At 41.4% G+C, this 27,114-nt stretch overlaps 1 protein-coding gene across 1 annotated transcript in view; it reads right to left on the bottom strand.

Annotated features, from left to right (window-relative positions):
* LOC142662086 (cytoplasmic phosphatidylinositol transfer protein 1-like) overlaps nucleotides 1-27,114 on the bottom strand; it is a 163,464-nt gene that overhangs the window by 64,009 nt on the left and 72,341 nt on the right. Inside the window, exons 2-3 of the mRNA XM_075839975.1 lie at nucleotides 19,782-19,930; nucleotides 2,577-2,665 (exon numbers count right to left, since the gene is read on the bottom strand). Coding sequence (XP_075696090.1) covers nucleotides 2,577-2,665; nucleotides 19,782-19,930 — 238 coding nt within the window. The remainder of the gene's footprint in view (nucleotides 1-2,576; nucleotides 2,666-19,781; nucleotides 19,931-27,114) is intronic.

The following is a 27,114-nucleotide window of genomic DNA, read 5'->3' as shown; positions in this document are numbered from 1 at the left end:
AACATGGGTGTCTGATGCTAACTAGAGTGGGTATCGAACTGTCTAAAAACAGCTGGGCCCCTACTCTAATGTGTGGGATCGAAGTTACCTTCGGGGAAGTTCAGTTCTGAGGATTTAGATCTGCATGAGAGAGTTGGTAGATCATGAAAGGGGATGGGGTGTAGGGGTAGGATAAGGATGTCATGAGTTTCCGGATGTCACCCTCTTCCTTGTGCAAAAGACTATTCTCTGTGTCTGGTTCTCCTTAAAATAAGTATATCACACAAAAAGCATGGTTAAAATAGCAACATGGAATATTAGGGGAATGGGGGATAGGATAAAAAGGTGCTCGGTATGTGACACAACCTATCGCCATCTCCCCGCTATCATATGCTTGCTGGAGAAACACCTGATAGGGGAAAATACTGATTGGGTTAGATGAAAATGGGCGGAGCAGGAGTACCATTCTATTCATACGACATATTCTAGGGGGGGGGGGGTGAGTGTATTTGTACATAAACAGATTAAATTTGATGGTATATTAGATGGAATGAAATGCACTTTAGCCTTCGTATATATCCCACCACCCTAGACACTGTATGTGCTGAACCAGGTGCTACTGTTACTAGAAAAAGTAGATAAGGGACCAGTATTGATTATTACGGACTTCAATTGTATAATGGAGGGACAATTGGATAGGGTTAGAGGATCTGGTGGAGGTTGCTCATCTCTTATCAAGATGTCCCCTCTTGCTAAGTTTTGCAGCGAGACTAGATTTATAGACTTCTGGAGAAAGAAATACAGCCTGAGAAAGGCCTTCTTGCGCTACAGTTCAAAATATAGGTCGATGTCTCAAATAGAAATCGGCACTCATGGACGGCATAGCAAGAATGGACTATAAAATGTATGGAATGCCAGACCATGCTATGGGACGGATAGATCTTCAGATTGGGAGTATCCCACATACAGGTAAAGGACCCATGAGGATAAACCCACATTGGTTAACAATGATAGAAAAGCAGGGAAAGATTAGCAGGGAAATAACTTCCTTCTGGGAGATAAATTTAAACTCTACTCATGTTCACTACGTGCGGGATGCCCTTAAAGCATTTCTGAGAGGGATGCTTTATAAGGAAATTTGCGGTACCCGAAGGTCTTTCTCGAGACGTGAGAATGAGCTTAGGATGGGAGTGGCTCAGGCAGAGGGAAACCTTGCAGATTAAGTAAATGCACAGAATAAAGAGGTGCACCAAGAATTAAAAGCTTTTCTGGCAAATAAAACCCAGCAAAAGGTTTCTTTGCTGGTCAGAAATATCTTTATGAAGCTGGGAAACCAGGCAGTATATTAACACAGGTTATTGCTAGCCATAGGACAGGAAACAACATAACCCGCATAAAAGGGCGTCTTGAAGGCCTTTATCGGGAACTGAGGGAAATAAGGCGGTTATTTATTTTTTTTATTCAAGACTTTTTTTTTGAAGGATGCGGTAACTGACAATACTGAGATAGAAATTCTTGGGCGGTATAAATTTCCCTACCCTGTTAGAAAAGCAAAGGGGGACCTTGGAAGCCACCATCACGGTAGAGGATATTATGGAAGAAGATATATGGACAGTGACGTCAGGGGCTCCCTCTGGATGTGGAAGCCCCGGCCAGAGCGCCGGCAAAGCTCTTGCCTGGAATTCTGCTCCTGGAGTAGCCCCTGACGTCACTGTCCATATATGGGCAGTGACATCAGGGGCTCCCTCTAGGAGTGAAATCCCCTGTCAGAAAGTCGGAAATGATCTGTCCGGGGATTCCACTCCAGGAGGAGCCCCTGATGTCACTATCCATATATGGACAGTGATGTTAAGGGCTTTGAAATGACGGAATCATCTGCAATGCTTTGGCTGGGGATTCTGCTCCTTTAGTAGCCCCTGATGTAACTGTCCATATATGGACAGTGACGTCAGCGGCTCCCTCTAGGAGTGGAATTCCCGGTCAGAGTGTTGGCAATGCTCTGGCAAGGGATTCCGCTCCAGCAGGAGCCCCTGACGTCACTGTCCATATATGGACAGTGATGTTAGGGGATTTGAGATGCCAAAATCCCCGGCCAGAGCGTTGCCAACGCTCTGACTGGGGATTCCGCTCCTGTTCATATATGGAGAGTGATGTTAAGGGCTTCCCCAGGCTTAGCACTTAAAGTAGCGCTGTGCCCAGGGACTCATTGACAAGTGGACAGTGAATGCTGAAGCAGGGAGCTGACGGTTCCTTGCTTCAGCTTTGGATTCAACTGAATATGCGTCCTGAGGACATACCATCGGCCGCCACGGGACAGCGGAACACCGCCCGGAATCCGGGACTGTCCCGCTGAATCCGGGGCAGTTGGGAGGTATGATACACTGCTAAGATTCAATACAATTATGGGAGATGCAGAAAGATGCAATGTGCAGTCATCACAATGCCCATTTACATTTTTGGGTTGGTGACCATCACGCAATAAACCTGAAGTTGTAATTTTTGTTTTCTCTACTGTTTCCATCATGTTTTCACAGGTCCTATAAGTTCACACATTCACAAGCTTAATTTATACTCTGTAGGGCAGTATGTCTTGTTACCTGTGATAGTATAGGGATAGTAGTTCCAGGCCTTTTCTGTGATGTAGAATATCTTTGGCACAAATCCTCTTACCCATGTTGGCAGTTTGCTGCAAAAGTACAACACAAAATCATAAATATAATTGAAATTATAATAATTAATGAGATTTCCTATATAACATAAATATAAATGGACATATCATTCATTTGCATATAGTAAATGTTATACAAGGATACAGTTGCCTCCACTTTATTTAAAAGAGCATTCTATTAATGGTAGTCAATGTCAGACATATGCCACTTTATAAGCATATAGTTGCATACATCTGGGGTTTGAAACTAGCCTAAACCTTATAAAAAGGTCATATAAGAATAACATAAAACATACCAGATTAATAAGATTTTACTTTAACCTAGCTATTTTTAACATTATAGCATAACATAAAGGAAAGCCAGTAAAAAATAAATGAATGACAAAGTAAAATTCAAGTTCATAAATAAATTACAATATGATGTTCAAAGTTCAATAGTTAAAGAGTTACAAACTTTTTAGAAGTTTATTATATGTACTTAAAGAGGCTCTGTCACCAGATTTTGCAGCCCCTATCTGCTATTGCAGCAGATAGGCGCTGCAATGTAGATTACAGTAACGTTTTTATTTTTTTAAAACGAGCATTTTTGGCCAAGTTATGACCATTTTTGTAGTTATGCAAATGAGGCTTGCAAAAGTCCAAGTGGGTGTGTTTAAAAGTAAAAGTCCAAGTGGGCGTGTAAATTCAAGAAAATTAAAGCTTGTGTGCAAAAAAAAAAAACCCAAAAAAAGGCTTTTACTTTCCAGTTTAGTCTGCTACCAGCTTTAGATGGCAGTTCAAATCTACTGGACCTGCTGTGTTGAGTGTAGTCCCTGTTACTATGTTTTTTTGTTGTTTTTTTTTAAAGTACATGCAGGTTTGAAAGCTATTAGGGTTAATTCACACAAAGCCAAAATCAGGTGTGGAGGCAAAGAAGAAAAGAAGCATACATCTGTCCATTATAGTTTCCCTGTGTTTAGGAACCAAAGTCGGTTTTGACATACAAATACTGATGCAAAATACTGACCTTTTTTTCTTATTTGTTTATTCAAATTTTATTGGTTTTATGTCATGCATGAGGCTTTATTTTATGCCATTTCTAGATTAGTATTTGTTTTTATTTGTTATTATTTTTTTGGTGCTACTAGGGAAAAATGTTAATAAAAAAATAAAACAAATGTGTTTTTCAAATTTTTGCCATTTGTATTTTGATAGCACAAAGTGGCACTAAAATGCATTCATAGTTACATAGTTACATAGTTACATAGTTAGTACGGCTGAAAAAAGACACATGTCCATCAAGTTCAACCAAGGGAAGGGAAAAGGGAAGGAAAAATTTCTACACATAGGAGCTGATACTTTTTTGTTCTAGGAAATTATCTAAGCCTTTTTTGCAGCATCTCCTGTCCCTGCTGTGACGGCTCCTTCGGTGACTATTCCATAGATTCACTGTTCTCACAGTAAAGAAGGCTTGTCGCCTCTGCAGATTGAACCTTTTTTTCTCCAGACGGAGGGAGTGCCCCCTTGTTTTTTGAGGGGGTTTTACAAGGAACAGGATTTCACCATATTTTTTGTATGTGCCATTAATATATTTATATAAGTTAATCATGTCCCCCCTTAGTCGTCTTTTTTCAAGACTAAATAGGTTTAATTCTTTTAATCTTCCCTCATAACTTAGATTCTCCATGCCCCTTATTAGCTTCGTTGCTCTTCTTTGTATTTTTTCATCCTTTCTATGAACTGGAGCCCAGAACTGAACTGCATATTCTAGATGAGGCCTCACTAATGCTTTGTAAAGTGGTAATATTACATCCCTGTCCCGCGAGTCCATGCCTCTTTTAATACACGACAATATCCTGCTGGCCTTTGAAGCAGCTGATTGACACTGCATGCTGTTATTGAGTTTATGATTTACAAGTACACCCAGATCCTTCTCAACAAGTGAATCCGCCAGTGTAGCGCCCCCTAGGACATATGATGCCTGCAGGTTGTTCGTACCCAGATGCATAACTTTACATTTATCTACATTAAACTTCATCTGCCAAGTGGACGCCCAAACACTTAGTGCGTTTAAATCCGCTTGCAATTCATGAACATCTTCCATAGTCTGAACTATATTACATAGCTTGGTGTCATCTGCAAAAATAGAAATAGTGCTATTAATCCCTTCCTCTATATCATTAATAATGAAGTTGAATAAAATAGGTCCTCCTTTCTGCTACGTTTATTTTGACAGAGGATGTATAGTTTCGGAAAGTCATGGTAGTGCTACTGCTGTGGTTTTGGGCTAGCGGTGTTGCTTTTTGTTTTTTATTTTTTTTTAAGCAATGTGCCCCCATAAGGTCATAAGAGACCTTTGTGGGATATTTTAAACGTACATTTTAAATTTATTTTTTGCATTGCTGTTTTTCCCTGTAACCTGGGCTTATATATTAGCCCTAGTTACAGGGAGAAAAACCAGCATCTATTCCCACACTACAGAACTAATCTAGCTCGACTAAGACCCAGCAGCTCTTACAGCCCCCGACACCTAAGGCTGGGTTCACACGACCACATTAACGTCCGTAATGGACGGACGTATTTCGGCCGGAAGTCCCGGACCGAACTCAGTGCAGGGAGCCGGGCTCCTAGCATCATAGTTATGTACGATGCTAGGAGTCCCTGCCTCTCTGCAGGACAACTGTCCCGTACAGTAATCATGTTTTCAGTACGGACGTTAATGTGGTCGTGTGAACCCAGCCTAAGGGTATGCGCACACACAAAATAAAAAACATCTGAAAATACAGAGCTGTTTTCAAGGGAAAACAGCTCCTGATTTTCAGAAGTTTTTTAAACAAAGTTGCGTTTTTCGCAGCGATTTTAACGGTCGTTTTTTGGAGCTGTTTTTCTATAGAGTCTATGAAAAATGGCTCCAAAAATGGCTGAAGAAGTGACATGCACTTCTTTTTTGCGGCCGTTTTAAAAAAAACAAAAATGCCCCGTTGGAACAGAACGCCGTTTTTCCTATTGAAATCAATGGGCAGATGTTTGGAGGCGTTCTGCTTCTGATTTTTCAACCGTTTGTCGGGACGTCTACGGACCGAAAAACGGCTGAAAACACTCCGTGCGAACCTACACTTTTACTCACGTGAGTAGGACTGAATCAGTAAGCAGCATTGCCATTTCCTTAAAGAGAATCTTTCACTTGCCCATACATGTGCAGCTGAGTGCAGCATATAATAGGCAGGGCTTCACAGACACTGTCTCACTTGAAATTATTTTCCTATCTTCCTCTATTATTTACATATCGGTGCCGTTATATTTGGTGGCCGATATGTAAATAAGCCCCTGAACTGGCAATGGGGCGTTTCTATCTAGCTAAATGGCAAGGGGGCATTATCTCTTCGCTCTGATACTGTCAAATCAGCTACGGACAGTGTCAGGGCAGCTTACGCTTTGTTTCCTCCCGTGAGAACACACACAGACTGGTGGTTCTGCAGAGAGCGCTCTCTCAGTCTGTGTGTGTTCTCGCAGGAGGGAATACAGCGCAAGCCACCTTGACGCTGTCCGTAGCTGATTGGACAGTGTCAGAGCGAAAACATCACGCCCCTTTGCCATTTAGTTAGCTAGAAACGCCCCATTGGCAGTTCAGGGTCTTTTTTACATATCGGGCGCCAAATATAACAGCACCGATATGTAAATAATGGAGGAAGTTAGACAAATTATTTCAAGTGAGACAGTGTTTGTGAAGCCCTGCCTATTACAGGCTGCACTCAGCTGCACATGTATGGGAAGGTGAAATGTTCGCTTTAAATCTAGCACATTGAGTGGCTATATATATAAAAACAGTCTCTGCTTTCTCTATGAAGAGTCAAGTTTTCTCTGACAGCCAGCTATCCTCTCAAAACATTTAGAAACGTTTATGCAGCTTTAAGGGTATGTTCACATGCTAAACAAAAAACGGCTGTAAAATACAAAGCTGTTTCAAGGGAAAACTGTTTTTTATGCATCAAGCGTTTCTTGATGCGTTTTTTACATTTGCGTTTTTCAATTGAGACATTGAAAAACGGCTTCAAAAACGGCTCAAGAAGTCACATGCACTTCTTTCTTACAGGGCATTTTTGTGCGCGCCGTTTTTACAAAGGGTCGCGTAAAGAAATGCCCCGTGGGAACAAAATGCCGTTTTTCCCATTGAAGTCAATGGGCAGATGTTTGGAGGCGTTCAACCTCCACATTTTTAGCTGTTTTTTCGGGGAGTTTACGGCCAGAAAAACTTCTGAAAATAAGCCGTGTGGACATACCCTGAAAGTTTAAAGCCGTTGGGTGGTCTGCAAGCAGTTCACAGCGGGATTTCAGATTTTTTTTTTAATGTCATATATATTTTCGATATTTACTATTCCTAAGGCCAAATTTGCATTGAGCTCAAGACAGAGAAGTGTCACGTAGGATATCTACTTTTCCAACGAGACTTTTCTCTCTCTCTTACAGCTGTATTAATAATTTTTGGGGGAAAAATAAATTTCGTTAAAGAACCTATTTAAACATTTATAGCAAAATATTATTAGATTTATTAAAATGCCAATAACTTACTGTACATTACATAAAAAATAAATATTCATTCACTTCAATGAAAAATTGTTGGACACGATGCAGCTGAGATTTATGCATTTATTCACAGCAGAATCCAAATGATATTTGAGAGAAACAGAATCACATTTGATACTTACATTATATGATAGCTTCATCTAAATCATCCATTCACATAAACAACAAACATTGCAAGTAGATTGTCAGTGTCTAAAAAAACAGTGCCGTTCCATTCACAGTTAGGCTATTCCATTGTGTCCTGCTAGGCTGCACATGTTGATTCAGAAAATTGATATCTAGCCATGTGTATAGGGATAAATGTCTGCAGCATGCCTGCTTCCTTGGATTATTATTAACATATTTGCATACAGCATGCGTTCTACTGTCCCATTAATGTAACATCCAATCTGTTTCCAAAACCTGCTTGATTGTACATCTGGAAAAGTGAGCAGACGTACGCCATCCTATCCTGCCATGTAATTATTTACCTCTTGTCTCATACCAGCACAAGTACAGTACTGATATCCAGTCATTCATTTTAGCTCCTCAATAACAAATTCTGGGCAATGTCCAGGGGCGTAACTAGGAAAGGTTGGGCGCCATAGCAAACATTTGTCTGGGCACCCCCTCCCCTGAGTGCCACACACAGCCCCCCTGTAGATAGTGCCCCCCATAGGTTCTGCCATACAGCCCCTCTGTAGACAGTGATATGTAGCCCCCTGTAGACAGTGTAACACTCCCTTGTAGATAGTGCCCCCCTTGTAGACAGTGTCATGCGGCCCCCCTTGTAGATAGTGCCCCCACCTCCCCTTTGTAGATAGTGACATACTGCCTCCCCTGTACATAGCGCCATACAGACCCCTGTAGATAGTGCCATACAGCCCCCTATAGATAATGACATACAGCCCCCCCCTGTACATAGCGCCATACAGCCACCCTATAGATAGCACCATACAGCCCCTCCTGTAGATGGAGCCATACATTCCCCTGTAGATAGCATCATATATCCCCCTGTAGATAGCACCATAGAGCCCCCCTGTAAATAGTGCCATACAAACCACCCAGTAGATACTGCCAAACAGCCCCCCTGTAGATAGCGCCATACATCCCCCCCTGTAGATAACACCATCCAGCCCTCCTGTAGATACTGCCATACAGCCCCAGTAGCGGATCCCCATATGGGCGTTTCGGGCGGTCGCCCGGGGCCCAAGGCTTGCAGGGGGCCCATAGCTTCCCACACCGCACACAAGTGAACCAAAACTCTCCAGGGCTGCTGCTGCGGCGGGGGGAATGTGCAGGGGGAGTCAATTGCGGCCAGGGAACAGGGGCACAGCACATCAGCTGTAGAGAGCAGACTGTCAGAGATTGTGATGGGCAGGTGCTGGAGTCTCCCTGACAGTCTGCTCCTCTGTGCTGCTGTGCACTCTCCCTCCTGTCTAAACCTCCAGCAGCTGCCTGATAACGGCAAAACTGAAACTAGAGGGTGAAGGACCTGTGGTGACGTCACAGTCACATGATTAAGGTCCTGGAGGCTGCCAGAGACAAGCACCGCAGAGGAAGAGGCTGGTAAGTAAGTGTGTGTGTGTGTGTGTGTGTGTGTGTGTGTGTGTGTGTGTGTTAATGTAAGTCTATATAGTGTGTGCTGTGTATATAGTGTCTATAATGTAAGTCTATGTAGTGTGTGTGTGTGTGTGTCATAATGTAAGTCTATATAGTGTGTGCTGTGTATATAGTGTCTATAATGTAAGTCTATGTAGTGTGTGTTTGTGTGTGTGTGTCATAATGTAAGTCTATATAGTGTGTGCTGTGTATATAGTGTGTGCTGTGTTTATAGTGTCTATAATGTAAGTCTATATAGTGTGTGTGGTTTGAATATATAGTGTTTGGTGTTAGTGTGAATTGTATATAGGGTGTTTAATGTAACATTTTTTGTGTGCAAAATAATTTCCCACCCATAGTCAGATGCTCAGAACCCCCCCCCCCCCTGCAGTATAATCTCCCCCATGGAGCCCTCAGTAGTTATTACACTGCAGGGGGGGGGGGGGGGTCAGAGCGTTTGATTGACTGTTCAGGGTTCTATAGGGGAATAACTCCTGCCCCCCCCCCAAGAGCCATAAGGGCGGATTTACACGAACGTGTAATACGTCCGTGCAACGCGCGTGCTTTTCACGCGCGTCGCACGGACCTATGCAAGTATATGGGGCAGTGCAGACTGTCAGTGATTTTTGCGCAGCGTGAGTCCGCTGTGTAAAACTGACGACATGTCCTATATTTCTGCGTTTTTTGCGCATCACGCACCCATTGAAGTTAATGGGTGCGTGAAAATCACGCATGCCACACGGAGGCACCTCCGTGGGATGTGCGTGATTTGCTCAACAGCAGTATAACTATGATTGCAAACAGAAAAGCACCACGTGCTACAAACATACAAACAGAGTGTCATAATGATGGCGGCTGCGCGAAAGGAACGCAGCCGCGCATCATATGGTGATGACACACGGAGCTGTTAAGTGCCTTTTGCGCGCGCAAAACGCCACATTTTTTGCGTGCGCAAAGCGCACACGCTCATGTAAATCCGCCCTAAGTGTCAGGCACTTAGACCCTCCCATAGGGCACTCAGCAGTCAGTCAAATGCACTGGGGAGGGGTGTCTGACTGCTTAAAGGGTAACTAACGAAAAATTTTTAAAAAATTACATGTCATAGTGACATGTCAAATGTTCTAATTGGTGGGGGTCCGGGCACTGAGACCCCACCAATCGCTGAAACAAAGTGGCAGAAGCGCTCAGGTGAGTGCTTTACCACTTTGTTTCTGATCGTCTTTCCTCTGATAGCCGAGCATGCGGTGTATGGGCACAACAGAAAGTCTATGAGTCCGTACACCGCGCCGAGAAAAGACAGTCAGAAATTAAGTGGAACAGCGCTCACCCGGGCACTCCCGCTGCTTTGTTTTAGTGATCGGTGGTGGTCTCAATGCTGGGACCCCCATCAATCAAAACTTCTGACATATCACTCTCACTATGACACGCCAAATGTTTTTTAAAAGTTTAGTTACCTCTTGGGGACTGAATTTATTGGTTTGAGTTAATGTATGGGCCTGGGTCTTAATTTGCTTAGGGGTCTGGGGTATAAGACAATTTATGGTGTTTATTTCTGAATTTTTATGTTGCTATAGATGCTGAAAATGGCTACAGAATCAAGGGGAAAAGATGTATCATCAGGAAACTCTGCAGTCATCAGGAGAAGTCACCATAGCGGTCTGTGTCAGATGGAGAAGAAAAGAGAACGACCCATCAGTGAAGACATCACCTGTGAGTCATTGCATTTATAGATCTGTCACCTCTCCTGACATGTCTGTTATCGGAAATCCTTGTATTCCACATAAAGTCTTTGTGTACCCAGGACTAATAGACAAATGCATGTTACCATTCCCCTTGTCAGGAGGAAGTGTCCCTACACAGTGTGATACTGTCAGCGATGGTTGGAGACTGTCAGTGTGTAGGGACACAGCCCTTTGACAAGGGGAATCGTAGCACTCATTTGTCAATGCTCACACAGAAAGGTGGTGTTTAATATAGACATGACGTGGCAGGGCGGTGGTGGAGAAGGGGGCCCAAGCTTGTGGAACAGCCCAGGGCCCATGGTTTACTTAATCCGCCACTGTACAGCCCCCCTGTAGATAGTAAGATACAACTCCCCACTGTAGATAGTGCCATACAACCACTCTGTAGATAATGCCATAAAGCCCCCTGTACATAGCACCATACAGCCCCACACCATAGATAGTGTCATGCAGCCACCCTGTAGATACTGCCATACAAGCCCCCCACTGTAGATAGTGTCATACAGCCTCCCCGTACATATTGCCATATTTCCCCCTAGCCACACAGCCCCCCGCTTGTAGATAGCGCCCCTCAAACAAATAAAACAAAAAAACTTTATACTCACCTAGGTCCCGTTCCCACGACAAATGGAGCTTCTACACAAGCCTCCTCAACGCCGACGGGATCCTTGCGTAAACCAGCATGATCCAGTGACTTTATCACGCCGATCTGCGCAGGGATACCTCCCTACTCTGTCATAGTGTTCAATAGCATCTGTCGGTGGGCGGCACGGGCCCCCTCATGCCGCGGGCAGTGTAGCAACCGCTATGGCTGCTACAGTGGTAGTTACGCCACTGGTAATGTCAAAGATTCTAAATGAAAACTGTACTATAAAGTATTATTCAATATAACCTGCAGGGAGGTAACCAGTGTGTCTCCAAGCATGGCCACAGAACTGAATTACATCGACAGGCCAAAACTACAAGATCACCATGGACAGGACATTGCACCTTTAAATGGGTTGTTTAATGTAGAAAACTCATTGTATTAATAGAGGGGAGTCCCCTGTTTAGGTCTCTAATCTTTTAGCAAGAGTGGAGAGAAGCTACAAACAGTGTCTCTTGCTTTGGAGGACCCTGGACATCCATGTATTACATAGACAATGCCAATGACATTTTTAATGGGAACTGTGCATTTATTTGTGGTGGTGCTGTAGGAAATTAAAACACTTGCTGTCAAGTTTCCCCATAGATAAATGCTGATCGCTGTGGTTGATAAGTTCATAGTTTGGGGGCACTTCTCAAAAAAGAGATTGTACAAAGCAGCAAATGCCATGGTTTATAAAACATCAGGGACTAGGCCCTACACCACTGGCTCACTAGGTTTTATTAGGCAGGCCTTCTTTACTATATCTTTGTAACTTTTAGATGGAGAAATATTAGGTTTCCAATAATATAACAAAGCCAGGTAAACAGAAGTATTAACTCTTTTTTAAAAAAATTTTTTTACACATGATCTCTTTTTACATAGTCTGGCATAACAAAGGTAGGAATGCCATCACTTTTCATGAAACAGTGACTTGTAAAATATTTGGAGTTTACACAGAAACTAGTATATCTAGATCTCATCAGCTGATATAATATTTGATAGTAATCAGTTACAACAAAGCCATTGCTCATTGTTCACAAAACTGTATTCATCCCCTTCCTAACATCTGTTGTAAGTATATGTCATGGAAAGCTAGTGCTTCCCGCAGTATGTCGTATACTTACAGTTTGACAAATGGATGGCACGGGCTCATAACCGAGTCTGTGCCATCAGCCGCGGGCGTGAGCTGTACGTTACAGGCAGGGCCGGCCTTAGGGGTGTGCGAGCTGTGCGAGCTCACAGAGCGCTGCCTTCTCTAAAGCATGTAGGAGAAGGGCTCCGACTCTACTCTATGCTCTTCTCTTAGTTACACACAGAGTGTAAGTAAGAGCCGAGGAGCAAGAGAAGAGGAGAAAGCTCAGCCCAAAGCCCGTCCTGCACGAAGCCTGTGATCTTGTCAGCAGGGAGAGATGGTGAGTGTCTATGTGTGTCTGTGTGTATACAGTATGTGTCTCTGTGTGTATACAGTTTGTGTCTCTTAAATCGTTATGGTTCTCACAACATGGCGACAGAAAAAATACACTTTTTACAAAAGTAATTTTATTGTGCAAAAAGTTGTGAAACATAAAAAAGTGATATATATGTGGTATCGCCGGAATCGTACTAACCTGCAGAATAAAGTTAACATGTAATTTATAATGCATGGTGAACACCGTATAAAAAGAAACTAAAAAAATATGCCAGAATTGCTGGTTTTTGGTCTCCTTGCATTCCAAAGAATAGGATAAAAAGGGATAAAAAATGGGACTAATAAAAACTACAACCCCCCCACCCCCCGCAAAAAAACAGCCCTCATACCACTACGTCTATGAAAAAATAAAATTAGTTAAAGCTCCCATAAGTCAGGAAAGAAAAAATATGCAGTTGTGCAGGCCCATGGGGAACATTTATTCTATTTCAAGAGGCGATTTATTAAGGCCCTAAAATTAGGGAACCAAGCAGGAAGGGGCTCAAACATATCTGCTGGAAGCGAGGGTGCCCGTAATATACTAGGACAACACCTTCCCAGCAAAATTTCCCAAAATGCAAAGGTGCAGAGTGTGTACAAAAAGGGGGACAAGAAAGGACACCATTTATCAGTGTGACACTGGCCTGTGCATAAGGGATTTCTTCAGGGCATAACAAATATCTATGGATTATTTATTTTTTTACCCCATTATCATATTACCTGATTATGCTCTGATGTCCACACTCCAAAAGCCAAATGGCGCTCCCTCCCTTCTGAGCCCTACAGCGTGTCCAAACAGCAGTTTACTTCCACATATATGGCATCGCCATACCCGAGAGAACCCTTCTAACAATTTTTGGGGTGTGTGTCTCCAGTGGCACCAACTGGACACAACGTATTGGGTACTGAAATGGCATCTCTAGGAAAAAATTGCTATTTTTACTTTGCACCATCCGTAGCACAATCATTTATGGAAATGACCTGTTCACTACACCCCTTAATAAATGCCTTGAGGGGTGTAGTTTCCAAAATGGGGCCACTTTTATGTGTTTTCTTTTATTATTTCACTTTAGAGCCTCTGCAATTGTACCAATACTTTGTAAAACGCAAAATTAGGCCTCAATTTCGCATGGTACTCTTTCACTCCTGAGCCCTGTTGAATGTCCAGGCTAAAGATTACGGCCACATGTAGGGTGTTTCTAAAACCGGGAAACACAGCATAATAATTCGAGAGCTGTCTTTTCATAGTGGCACAAGATGGGCACCACATATTGGACACTGAAATGACATATCCATGGAAAAATTGGCATTTTCACTTTGCAACGTGAATACTAATTTCTGGAAAACACCTGTGGGGTTAACATGCTCACTACACCTGTAGGTGAATACCTTGAGGGATGTAGTTTCCAAAATGAGGTCACTTCTGGTGGGTTTCCACTGTTTTGGTCACACAGGGTCTTTGCAAATTTGACATGGTGCCCAGAAACCAATCCAGCAAAATCTGAACTCCAAAAGCCAAATGGCGCTCCTTCCATTCTAAGCCCTGCCGTGTGTGCAAAAAGCAGTTTATGATCACATATGTGGTATTGCAATACTCAGGAGAAATTACTTTACAATTGTTGGGGTTCTTTTTCTCCTGTTATTAGTTGAGAAAATGAAACATTTTGAGCTAAAGCTACATTTTATTGAAAAAAAAAAATATTTTTTATTTTTACTGCCCAATTCTAATAAAATCTATGAAACATCTGTGGGGTCAAAATGCTCACTACACACCTAGATGAATTCTGCAAGGGGTTTAGTTTCCCAAATGGAGTGACTTTTTGGGAATTTCCACTTTACTGGTACCTTAGGGTCTTTGAAAAAGCGACATGGTGCAGTGAAACCAATCCAACAAAATCTGTGCTCCAAAAGCCAAATGGTGCTCCTTTCCTCCTGAGCCCTATCGTGTGCCCAGACAGCAGTTTATGACTACATGTGGGGTATTTCTGTATTCTGGAGAAGTTAAGTTACAAATGTGTTTCTCCTTTAATTGTTGAGAAAATTAAAAAAATTTGAGCTAATTCTACATCTTATTGAAAAAAAATTATTATTTTTTTTTTAATTTTGACTGCCCAATTCTAATAAAATCTATCAAACACCTATGGGGTTGAAATGCTCACTACACCCCTAGATGAATTCCTCAAGGCGTGTAGTTTCAAAAATGGAGTCACTTTCGGGGAGTTTCCACTGTACTGGTACCTTAGGGGCTTTGCAAATGCGACATGTGTCACGAAAACCAATCCAGCAAAATCTGCGCTCCAAAAGCCAAATGGCGCTCCTTCCCTTCTGTGCCCTGTTGTATGTCCAAACAGCAGTTTATGACCACATATGGGGGAATTTTCATACTCTGGAGAATTTGCTTTACAATTGTTGTGGTTCTTTTTCTCCAATAATACTTGTGGAAATAGTTTTTTTTCTTAGCTAAATCGACATCTTATTTGAAAAAATTTTACATTTTTCATTTTCACGTCCAAATTCTAACAACATCTATGAAACACCTGTGGGTTCAAAATGCTCACTACACCCCTAGATGAATTCCTTGTGGGTGTAGTTTCTAAATTTGGGTCTTTTTTGGGGTGTTCTCTTTGTTTTGGCACCATATGACCTCTTCAAACCTGACATGGTGTCTAAAATATAATCTAATAATAATAATAAAAAAGTCCCCTTATTCCTCTAGGTACTCCTTTGGCACACATGTGGGATATTTCTAAAAACTGCAAAATCTGGTCAGTAAATATAAATTTGTGTTGCTCTTGTAAAACTTTCTGTGTTACAGAAAAAAAAATATTAAAATAGAATTTCTGCAAAAAAAAAATGACATTTGTAAATTTCACCTCCACATTACTCTAATTCCTGTGAAACACCTAAAAGGTTAAGAAACGTTCTAAATACTGTTTTAAATACTTTGAGGAGTGCAGTTTTTAAAATGAGGAGATTTATGGGGATTTCTAATATATGTGCCCCTCAAAGCCACTTCAGAACTGAATTGGTCGCTAAGAAAATAGGCTTTTGAAATTTCCTTGAAAATGTGAGAAATTTCTGCTAAACTTATAAGCCTTGTTGAGTTCTATAAAAATAAAAGGATGTTCAAAAAATGATGCCAACATAAAGTTAGACATATGGGAAATGTTAATTAGTAACTATTTTGTATGGTATAACTGTCTGTCTTACAAACAGATACATTCAAATTTAAAAAGACCCTCCCCCCTTGAATAAAGTGTCACACAGCACTCCTCCCCCCTTGTATCCAGACTTCAGGCAGTCATTACCTGCATAGGATTCTCTACAAAGTATTAAAAAAACATTTTATTTATGGTAATGTTAATTTGTCCAATTACTTTTGAGCCCCTGAAATGTGGAGGCTGTGTAGAAAAATGGTTGCAATTCCTAAACGTTTCACAGGATATTTTTGTTCAACCCCTTGAAATTAACCTGAAAGTCTACACTTCAATTGCATCTCAGCTTTCAAATCCAATGTGGTGGCACGCAGAGCCCAAATCATGAAGAATGTGTCAGTGTCCAAATAATTCTGGACCTAACTGTATATCTAGTGGCTCACAGGTGATGTTTTCTCTGTTTATACTCGATCACTTTCCCTTTTTTTCTCCATCCAGACCCAGACAACTGTGATGATTTATTCCAGCCATGACTCGTCTCTGCAGAATTTGACACACAGACATGTTGGTTTATCACTTTTCAAACATCCTCCCCACCTATACCCTATCCTCCTCCTATGGACAAACTCGTAGTCCACAGTGCCCAAGATGGTGCCCACAGTGCCCCCTTTGTGCCTCTTGTAGATAGCGCCACACACAGCCCCCCTGTAGATAGAGCCACAGTCCTCCCCCCTTACATATAGTGCCACACAACCCCCTACTTAGTAGATAATGCCACACAGCCCCTCTTGCATATAGTGCCCAGTTTGCACCACCCCCCCACCCTAACGCCGGCCCTGCCGTTATGCAGGGAATAATCAAAAGAGTGTCATAAAATTATTTAATGGGAATACTGATGAAATTCAAAGAGGATTACCAGGTGACAAGATTTTTGACAAATATGGCTATGAATGCTCATTATTGTTTAACAGAAAAGTGTTCTCCTGAAAAAATTTATGTTTTAACATTATAAAATGCATTTAAGTTCAAAATACAATAAAGGGATGTTTTAACGTATATTTATGATTACAATAAAATGTTTGCCCTTTTTAGGATTTTTTACATGTGAAATCTAGAAGAGCAATTTAACCCTATAAAAAATATTTAATCCAGAAACCATATAACCCATGGTTCCTTAAGATTTTACTTTTGTGTTCCTACTGCTCTATGTCAAAATGACAGAATAAACACAAATGCTTAGCAATATGATCATCATCCTCATCACTATTGTCATCACAGCAGAGTCTCAGTAAGGGCTCACTCAGATGAGCATAATACTTGTCCGTGTGCTGAGTGTTGTAATCACTCACAGCATATGGACCTATGCAATTCAATGGGGCCATTCACACATGCTCTGTTTTTCATGCAGCATCTGTCTGTTGCGTGAAACTCACTGTATGTCCTATATTGTCCACATGGACGACATCTGTGTGTTGTCCGTGTTTCACGCATCAAAAACATTGAAAAGCAGAGAAATAAAGAATAAGTGCTTGCACAGGCGTGAAAAATGCATGGCACAAGCAAGAACACGGATTCAAATACGCAACGCACACGGACAAGAAATGTAGCAAAAACGCTGCATTTTTTACGCACGCAAATCGGACACGCTCGTCTGAATGTAGCCTAAAGGTTGAGCCAACAGTTATTTCTACCAATTCCCCATAAACATGTACAGTACGCTCGGCCGAGCATGCATGTTTATTTTTTCACCTCTGGCAGTGGCTTAGCTCTTGTGGGAACAAATAATTGGTCATGTGTATATCCAAATTGCCTGATCGTTTTTCCCCCCCAACATCTGCCATTGGTGAGAGTTGGGTGGCCCCATATGCATTAGATAGTCATACGATTCTGCAGAAATCAGCAAGTTCAGCCGAGTCCTGTCTAATATGTATTGGCACATTAAGTTCTTTGTCAAATTCCATCTAAAGGCATGTTTGTTTGTTTTTTTAATTAGCTGGATTAACATGAAATATAGATTCTGTATATCAGAGTGGGAACACTCTTCTGCTTCAGTGTTTCCAAAAGAGTTGTATGGAGCTGGTGGGAATCCCCTTCATCCCAAAAGATGGGCTTTTTTTTAATGACCTTTAAGTGCCCTCAACACAAACATAAAACCCCTTGGTGAAACTCATCTGCCTTATAATTGACATATGAGTAAACTATCCATTGTGTGATAAAGCTCATTGTTACAGCAATCTATAATGCTCTCATTACTTCTGATAATCTTTTCTATCTTTATATGGACACCACTTTCTGCCATGTAATGATTGTGACATACATTCATATTGTACTCTGTGAATGAATAACTTGGGTAAGCACTCATGCATGTCACCAGTTTAATGGCAGCGGAACACATTATTAGTTATCTTTTTTTGCTCGTTTTAGTAGGATTTCAGCCTTAACTCCACTTTCTTTTATACAAAGAGAGTGAGTCAGAGTCTTTGCAGTATCTTTGCAATTGACATCTCCGGCACAGAGTAGTCACGACGAGCTCCTTTCAGCTATTCTGGAACAAACAGAGAAGTGTTGGCGAGATGTGATATGTTTAATTCTCTCCTACTGTTACAGTTCACTACACTCCCTGCTCTTCTCTTAATATCTTATAGATTTTAAACATCAAGAATAATTTGAATATGGTCAAAATGTCAACTTGTGATGTTGTTCTGTAAATGATTGATTTCTGCGTAACTGCAATGGGCTGCCAAACGGTGTGTGTTATAATTTGTATGAATGTAACTGGCTTTCATAGATTCATAGAAGTTTAATAGATGAAGGTGATGCCAGCATAATAAATTAGTCCATTACAGAATTGTGAATAAAGGATTTTTATTTTTCGATATAGTATAGATATCCCTGTTATGGCTCATGCACATGATAATATTGCGGCTCTGTACGATCTCATAGTTGTACGGAGCTGCAATATGGCACCTGTAGAGGTGAATGTAGCCCTACTGTACCTTTTGTATGCTTCTAATTTCACATCGAGACATAGAGATCATTTCTGTTGGATTTCATATGAATTCAGGAAAAAAATCACTGCATCATGCCCCATCAGACGCTGTATTATGATGGTATTCTCCCCAGCAGCACTGCTTCTAGGAGAGAATACCTCCATATGGGGAGAATACCTATGTATTACATTGCAATACATTGCAATACAGAGGCCCCATGCCTACAGATCTGTAGTATGGAGATGCCGGGGCTCCGCGCATGCAGCTTGGTCATGTGCATGACACCTTAGTAAAAGCATGGATGTAATGCTGATCACCTGTGAACAGGTAATTTGTCAGTAATAATACGGTCTAGTTTTCTTTTCAGCATGCTTGTAGTTTTTACTTACTATTAGTTTCTATTCAATATGATACAACTGGTGACAGATAAAATATTAATATCTACTCACAAGAAAAATTTCGGTTCTCATCCTACATCTTTTCACAAGTCTCATAAAGTTAGGATTGATAGGCAGAATAGTTGTGAAAGGCCTAGCCAACATACAGTATTACTGTAACTCATATATGTTAGTATTAAAGGACAAATCTCTTAAAAACGGCTTTAACAGTATTTGTCTCCATCTTCTAACAGTACATTGAATAGTCTCAGCATCCCCATAACACACGGTTTTCAACATCAGGGGTGTAACTAGAATAAAGGAGGCTGCATAGAAAAATAAAGAATGGGCCTATCACCTTGTTGACAGTAAACTGAACACTAGTAATGCCAACAGCAGTATAACACCTTTTACTCGACTCTCAACTGAAGCACGGATAATAATGTGATGTATTACATCTTCTGCACAAAGGAAAACCCACATAATGGAGCTAGACAGAACCGTATTCTCCCTTCCCACAAGCAACAATAATTCTGCAATTTTCCTTCCAGCAATAACCTAGACAGATTTCATCAATGATAAAGTATATAATGGTTGGTGTTTTATCTCATTTTAATGATGGTGTCCAAATATGCCATTATAATATCACACCTGTTTAGGTAGACTCTCTTCTCAGTGTATTGCCCTTCGCCATGGATGGGATCTTCATAAGGTTCGTTGATGATCACTTCCACCCCTTCTCCATCAGAACTTTGTTCATGGCTATGTTTGCTGATCATGTACAGCTGACCAATCCTGTACTACAAAGGACAAGAGACACGTGACAATGTAAGCTAGTCATGGTACAACAAGATTTGTATGTTTGAGCAGTGCTCCACATAACACAAGACCTGATTTTGCATGCATTGGTGGAAAGCTTCTAGGTTTCTTTTTCTATATTTAAAAGGACATACTTAATCAATGCAGAATAACATGTATTAACAGGTGGGAATCTGGGGCATGCTAACTTGTTAGACACTGCATTGCTCATAGGCAGAGAATCACAGGCAGAGGAAAGCGTGGGAAGTGCTCACATCGTTCTCCTGTCCAGACAAGCAGTATTAGTCCCCATTGACTTCAGCAGTGCTAGAGAAGTCAAGCGAGAGAGAACTAGTTACAGGGTTTCCGTACCATATAATTATGGTTTTTTTTCATGAATATACTGCCATAATCTAAATCTACAGAACTGCGGGAAAAACACAGCTTCCTCGCCCACTGCTGCTCTTTCTTTTAAAAAGAAAGGTACACTTATTGTAATGTTAATAAACTCACCCATTACATGGAAGGAATGGCGCATAGAATGCATGCATAAAATTTAGAATTAAAGCATAGTCATAATACAGTCACAACCTGGGAATAATAACTAGTCACATATATCTGAACACATTAGAAGCACATTTATTTGACAATATCATTTTCCTACCTCCAAAATGGCAAACACAACTGTACATGAGAAGAGGGAACACATTATAGCAACAATGGGGCCAAAGTATGAAACAACAAATATGACACTTTGTACCACTGTGACAGTCGTAGCTGGATACCCCACAAACCTGAGCCCAATAGCAGCTGATGAGGTTGTCTCTATGATTTATACCGCTTTGCTTGAGAGGATTAGAACATCATGGGTTTAAGCATTTCCTGTGGTGTGGGTAATGACTCAGTTCTATTGTGTCATGCTATTTATCCTGTATGCTTATTGTTGTATGCCAGCTTCTCCCAAGTCATTTCCTTTGGTTGTAGCAATTTTCTGACCGAGAACAATGTAGTTACTTAGTAATAATTCATCTATACAACTGTATTACATCACTGGCTATGTCTTTTTAACCAGTCCTTCCATGTCGGATATTTCTCTTCAGCAGACCTTGAAGCATTATCAGCTACCTGTTTTGATTTGCTTCACATTATTACATGCCTATATTTTGACACATGTCTATAGTCAAATAAAAGTATAAATTGTCAAATATCAATTATAATTTATAAATTATGCACAATAAAATAACTGTGTAAACACCATTAAAAGCATGATGGAAAATCCAGCAAAAATGTTCCCTCCCCACCCACCCCAGTTAGCCCTAGTCAAGAGCTAAACCAAGTTTAGCTGTCAGCTATGGATGTCCTCAGGGATCCACTGAATGGAAGCTTATTAAGTGCAGCAAGGAAAGTGGGCACTTACACAGTGGTGCCACTGCAGACAGCAGCTGATCACAGGCATATAAGCCCATAGCGCCACGGTTTACCAGTAGATAGCTCAACTGGTGCATGGAACCAGTGGTCAATTTTGGAGCTATATTTGGTGAATTTCATACTCTTCCAAAATGTCCCTAAAGCTGTGTTCACATCAGCGTTGCCCTTCCATTGAGGGGTTCTGTCTGAGGTTTCTGTCGGGTTAACCCCTCAATGGATAGGCAAACTGAAACCTTAGCTTCCGTTTCCCTCACCATTGATCTTAATGGTGGCGGAAACATTGCTAAAGGTTTCCGTTTGTCACCGTTGTGACAGGGTTCCGTTGTTTTGACGGAATCAGTAGCGCAATCGACTGCATTGAGATCAATGGTGAGGGAAACGGAAGCTAAGGTTTCAGTTTGCCTTTCTGTTGAGGGGTTAACGAGACGGAAACCTCAGACGGAACCCCTCAACGGAAAGGCAATGCTGATGTGAACAGACGCTTATTAATATATGTGCAAACTATGTAATATACCAATTGTATACACATGATGTGTAGATGTATATAAAAAAAAAAAAAGCAAATATACAAAGGCAAGGGATTTTGGCATTCTGCCAAACAGTTTCAGCAGGGCGATTTATGGAGAGGACGTCAAGTTGATGATGTGTAAGGAAAAGCCAGGAGATATGTTTAGTCACTGTGTAAAAAGAAAGGAACAATACATCCTTAAGTCCATCATTTTTTATGCTTCTAAAAGATGCCTTATTTTGGGCATTGGAACTGCTGGTATTTACACAAGGAAGTGCCCAGAGTATCCGTAATGAAAAGAAGGAAATTGCATGTTTGTTATGTAACGCTATGTAAGTGGCACATCTTTGGCAATAATCTATTGAAAATCTTCCCAGAAAAACAGTATAAATAATTTACCAACAAGTCTCCTAATAATAGTGAACATATTTCTGAACAGGTTATTCTTTTTAGAATGCATTTTAAAGTGAACAACCCATCTTTGGAATCCTTATTAAGGGTATGTTCACACGGCCAAATTTCAGACGTATACGAGGCGTATTTTGCCTCGTTTTACGTCTGGAAATACGTCTCAAATACGTCGTCAAACATCTGCCCATTACTTTCTATGGGTATAACGCTGTATTGTCCACACGACGCGTAATTTTACGCGTCGTACGGCAATTACGACGCGTAAAATTACGCCTCGTAAAAAGAAGTGCAGGACACTTCTTTGGACGTTTTTAGAGCTGTTTTCTCATAGACTCCAATGAAAACAGCTCCAAAAACGGACGTAAAAAAACGTCTGAAAAGCAGGGTCTGTTTTCCCTTGAAAACAGCTCTGGATTTTCAGACGTTTTTGTTGACTACGTGTGAACATACCCTAACTCTAAACTCTAGTATTCCCCCATTGTATGGTAAAAACGAGTGATCTATTCTCTATAAAGAAACACTTTGTCTACATTTTCTGCTCCCCCAGGCCATTTTTTATTTACAGTACACAGAGGGTTATGGATTTAAGTACATTGTCAAACAGTACGATGTCGTTACTTCGATCGCTCGTCCCCATACATTATTATTATTATGTCGGCAACGCGTCTCCCTGTTTACAATGCCGACAATGATAATATTTCACTTTTTTAAAATGATACGATCAGCAGATGCAAGAGCGTTTGCTCGTTCATCAGCTAATCGCTGCCCTGTTTACACAGGGCAATTATCGTCAACTTGCGTTCTATGAACGCTTGTCTGCCCGATAATTGCCTCAGTTCACACCTGCATTGGTGTTTCCATTGTTCTGCTCTGTTTGGCCTCATGCACACGACCGTAAAAACTCCCGTTATTACGGGTCGTAATTACAACCCGTAATAACGGGCTCATAGACTTCTATTGGCGACGGGTGCCTTCCCGTTTTCTCACGGGAAGGTGCCCGTGCCGTTGAAAAAGATAGAACATGTCCTATTTCAGGCCGTAATAACGGCACGGACAGTCCATAGAAGTCTATGGAGCTCTCGTAATGACGGGTGGCTACATGTGTGCACCCGTCATTACGGCAGCGTTGCTAAGCGACGTCAGTAAATAGTCACTGTCCAGGGAGCTGAAAGAGTTAACTGATCGGCAGTAACTTTTTCCGCACCCTGGACAGTGACTACCGATCAGTATAAACCTGTAAAAAATAAAAATAAAAGACTTTCATACTTACCGACAACTTCCTGCTTCCTCCAGTCCGGTCTCCCGCCCGTTGCCTTGGTGACGTGTCCCTCTCGACATCCGGCCCGACGTCCTGGATGACGTTTCAGGCCATGTGACCGCTGCAGCCAATCACAGGTCAATCACAGGCTGCAGCGGTCACATGGACTGCCGCGTCATCCAGGGATGTCGGGCTGGATGTGAAGAGAGGGACGCGTCACCAAGACAACGGCCGGGTAAGTATGAATTTCTTTAACTTTTATTACAGAAAAGGCTGTCCCTTCTCTCTATCCTGCACTGATAGAGAGAAGGGGCTGCCGATTAGTGCAGTGCTATTTTGCCACCAAAAACGTGCTCGTAAATACGGGTGGAATACGTGTGACACCGGACCCATATCTACGGGCACGAGTTCGTAAATACTGGTGCAAAACAGGTGGAATACGTGTGACACCGGACCCGTATTTACGCCAGTATTTACGGGTGGGAAAAAATACGGTCGTGTGCATGAGGCCTGAGATGAGCAGAACAACAAAAATGCCGGGAGTGCTGGTTCCATTGTATTGACTTTAATGGGTTCCAGAGGAGTTCCGTCAGAGTGCCTGTGGTTTTACCGGAAGCAATAGCGCAGCATGGTGTGCTATTGTTTCCATTTTTTTACAGCAGGCTCTGTGACAAAGGCTCCTAACGAAGCCTCCAATGCAGATGTGTACAGGCCCTTATTGTGTGTTTGTAGTCAGTTTAACCAAAGATTCTACAATAGGTAGACATGACACCTCATAACCAATGACAATCCAATCCAGTGGGATCCTTGAGTTCAATGACTCACTGTCTGTACCTTAATCCCCAATATCCCCTATACCTATTTCTTTTGATCAAAAACTCAATTTTGAATATGAAGGTTTTAAAATGGTTTCTACCCATGCATACTTTCTTTTTTAAATAACAAAAAAGTTTTTTAACATTGCTAATGGGGTTCAGTTTTGGGCTCTACACAGTTAAAAAAAATGGAGAAAATTAGAGGGGGTTCAAAGGCAAGCCAGTATATTGATAAATGGGATGTCCCTCTTATAATGAGTGGCCAGATAAAGTGGACTTTCAGCTTGGAGAAAAGGTTAGTACAAAGAAGCGGGCCATTATTTAGCTATGGCCATGATCAGGAAATATGTCAGCCTTATGTTAACAATACACAAAACCAATACCTTTTCCCTAAATGCTATATAATAAGTATATCAGACAATATAGCAAAAAAAGATAAATACTTTATTTATTTTACACAAATAGTTGTACAAACCATTAAAAACAACCAATAAAACATGTGCAAAAACATTGCACACAAAGAAAGACAGTGTGATATATAAGGCAGGACAATAATGGTGGTTTTACAATACTACCAAAATACATAAAGTATCATAGAAACTGTCAAGTAAAAAATCTACAGAGTATACCAACATACACCATTATGACTAGACAGAAGCAAATACATATATGAATTTTACCATGCCATATTAAATGCCTTCACACTGACCAGCACAACAACGCACGTTTCGCACCTGTCTTCGTCATGGGGTGCTGAATCAGTGTATGGTAGGAGTTTAAATAGTAGTAGTGCACCTGAATCGTTAATTAGGTACATTAGCTCACCTCCCGCTCTAATATGGCGCATGCGAGAGGCCGGTCGGTACTCCAGCGACGACACTTCCGGCGTCCGGACGTTGGTAGTGCACAGAAGCGCAACACCAAGTCCCATAATGTGCCAGAACGACGTTGCAAAGTCGTAATTCTAACATTAGTTACCTTTCCTTATATACTGTTGGTGTCTGTTTACTAAAGTTCTACCCAGAGTACAAGAAATGTAAAAAGTGACTGCTGAAAATTATATATAACATTTCCAAAATGAATACTAATTTTAATTTGACTTCTGAAATTACAGTATGTTTGCATTGTCACACTACACAATAAATGATATGGTGCATTGATTTTGTGTGTTTGTTATAAACAAATTGGGGGAGACTTACTTAGCAAAATGCACCAGAATTCTGGCACAAATTGCTGCAAATAACTTGCATACACACCATGCGCAAAATTTAAAATGTGTTTTAGGCCGAATTCAGACGATCGTAGTATACGTCCGTGTGACAGCCGTTAAAACAACGGCATGTATTTCAGTGGAGCCGTTCACTCGGCCGTTGTTTCAACGGACTGTGTGAAAGGTCCATTGAAAAATAGAACATGTTTTATTTTCTTCAGTTTTCACAGATTTCTCGATAGACTCAAGTCTTCGAGGGATCTGTGAGAACGGGTCCCACACGGGTGCAACGTCAGTTTTTCATGTCAAAGTTTGCACTCGTTCGTGTGACTCTGGCCTTAGGCACTTTTTGCTTGTTCCTTGACAGTTTTATAAATTGTCTAAAATAAGGGACGTTGCTTAATGGGCTGGACACTGCCTAGAATATTTTGGTGTGTGCATTACCCCTAATTATCAGACCCTTTATACGGCAAGCTATCCTCCTTTGATCCGTTCCTTAGACCAAACCTGAACTTTTTAAAAAACTTTTGTCTTGTCAGACCGGGTTTCACACATACCGTAAATACTGTGGATTTTCAGCAACGGATTTAATTGCGGAAAATCTGCAGGGTATGTATAAGGGTATGTTCACACGGCTTATTTTCAGCCGTTTTCGGGCCGTAAACGCCCTGAATAACGGCTGAAAAAAACGAACGCTGAACGACTCCAAACATCTGCCCATTTCAATGGGAAAAATGGCGCGCAAAAAAATGCCCCATAAAAAGAAATGCATGTCACTCCTTGAGCCGTTTTTGGAGTCGTTTTTCATTGTGTTAATAGAAAAACAGCTCCAAAATCGGCCACTTTAATTGCCTCAAAAAACGTTTCAAAAACGGCTGAAAATCAGAGGCTGTTTTCCCTTGAAATCAGCTCCGAATTTTACAGACGTTTTTCATTTGCATGTGAACATACCATTACAGTAGCAGCAAAGTGGATGAGATTTGAACAATTCTCATCCGCCGCTGCATAAAAAGTCAGCCGAAAAACCGTTTATAAATTGACATGCGTTTTTTTAATCCACAGCATGTCAATTTATGCTGCCGAATTGCTGCTTTTCTGTTGCATGGAGATAAACCAAATATCAGATGTTGCAATTTTTGTGGCGGGTTCGCAGCGATTCCGCTGCAAAAATCACAACTCAAAAAAAAAAAAAAGATTATACTTACCCAGAACTCTCTGCTTCTGCGTCCAGCCCTGCCTCCAGGGATAAAGTTTCATCCCACGTGATTGCTGAGGCAGCAGAATGTCAGAGGGATGTGTCGCCATGGCGACGGGTAAAGCCTAATTTACACGAACGTGTTATACGTCTTTGTGACAGCCGTTAAAACAACAGCCGACACACGGACCTATGTAATTCAATGGGGCCGTTCACACGGCCGATGTTTCAACGGACCGTGGGAAGGGTCCGTGAGAAAATAGGACATGTCCTATTTATTCACGCTTCACGCATCCCTCCATAGACTCTAGTCTATGGGGGATGCATGATAACGCATCCCACAGTACAGAGCACAGATGCA

The sequence above is a fragment of the Rhinoderma darwinii genome, chromosome 10 (genome assembly GCF_050947455.1).
Source record: "Rhinoderma darwinii isolate aRhiDar2 chromosome 10, aRhiDar2.hap1, whole genome shotgun sequence".
Classification (NCBI taxonomy): domain Eukaryota; kingdom Metazoa; phylum Chordata; class Amphibia; order Anura; family Rhinodermatidae; genus Rhinoderma; species Rhinoderma darwinii.
This window is presented reverse-complemented; position numbering and strand designations above follow the sequence as displayed.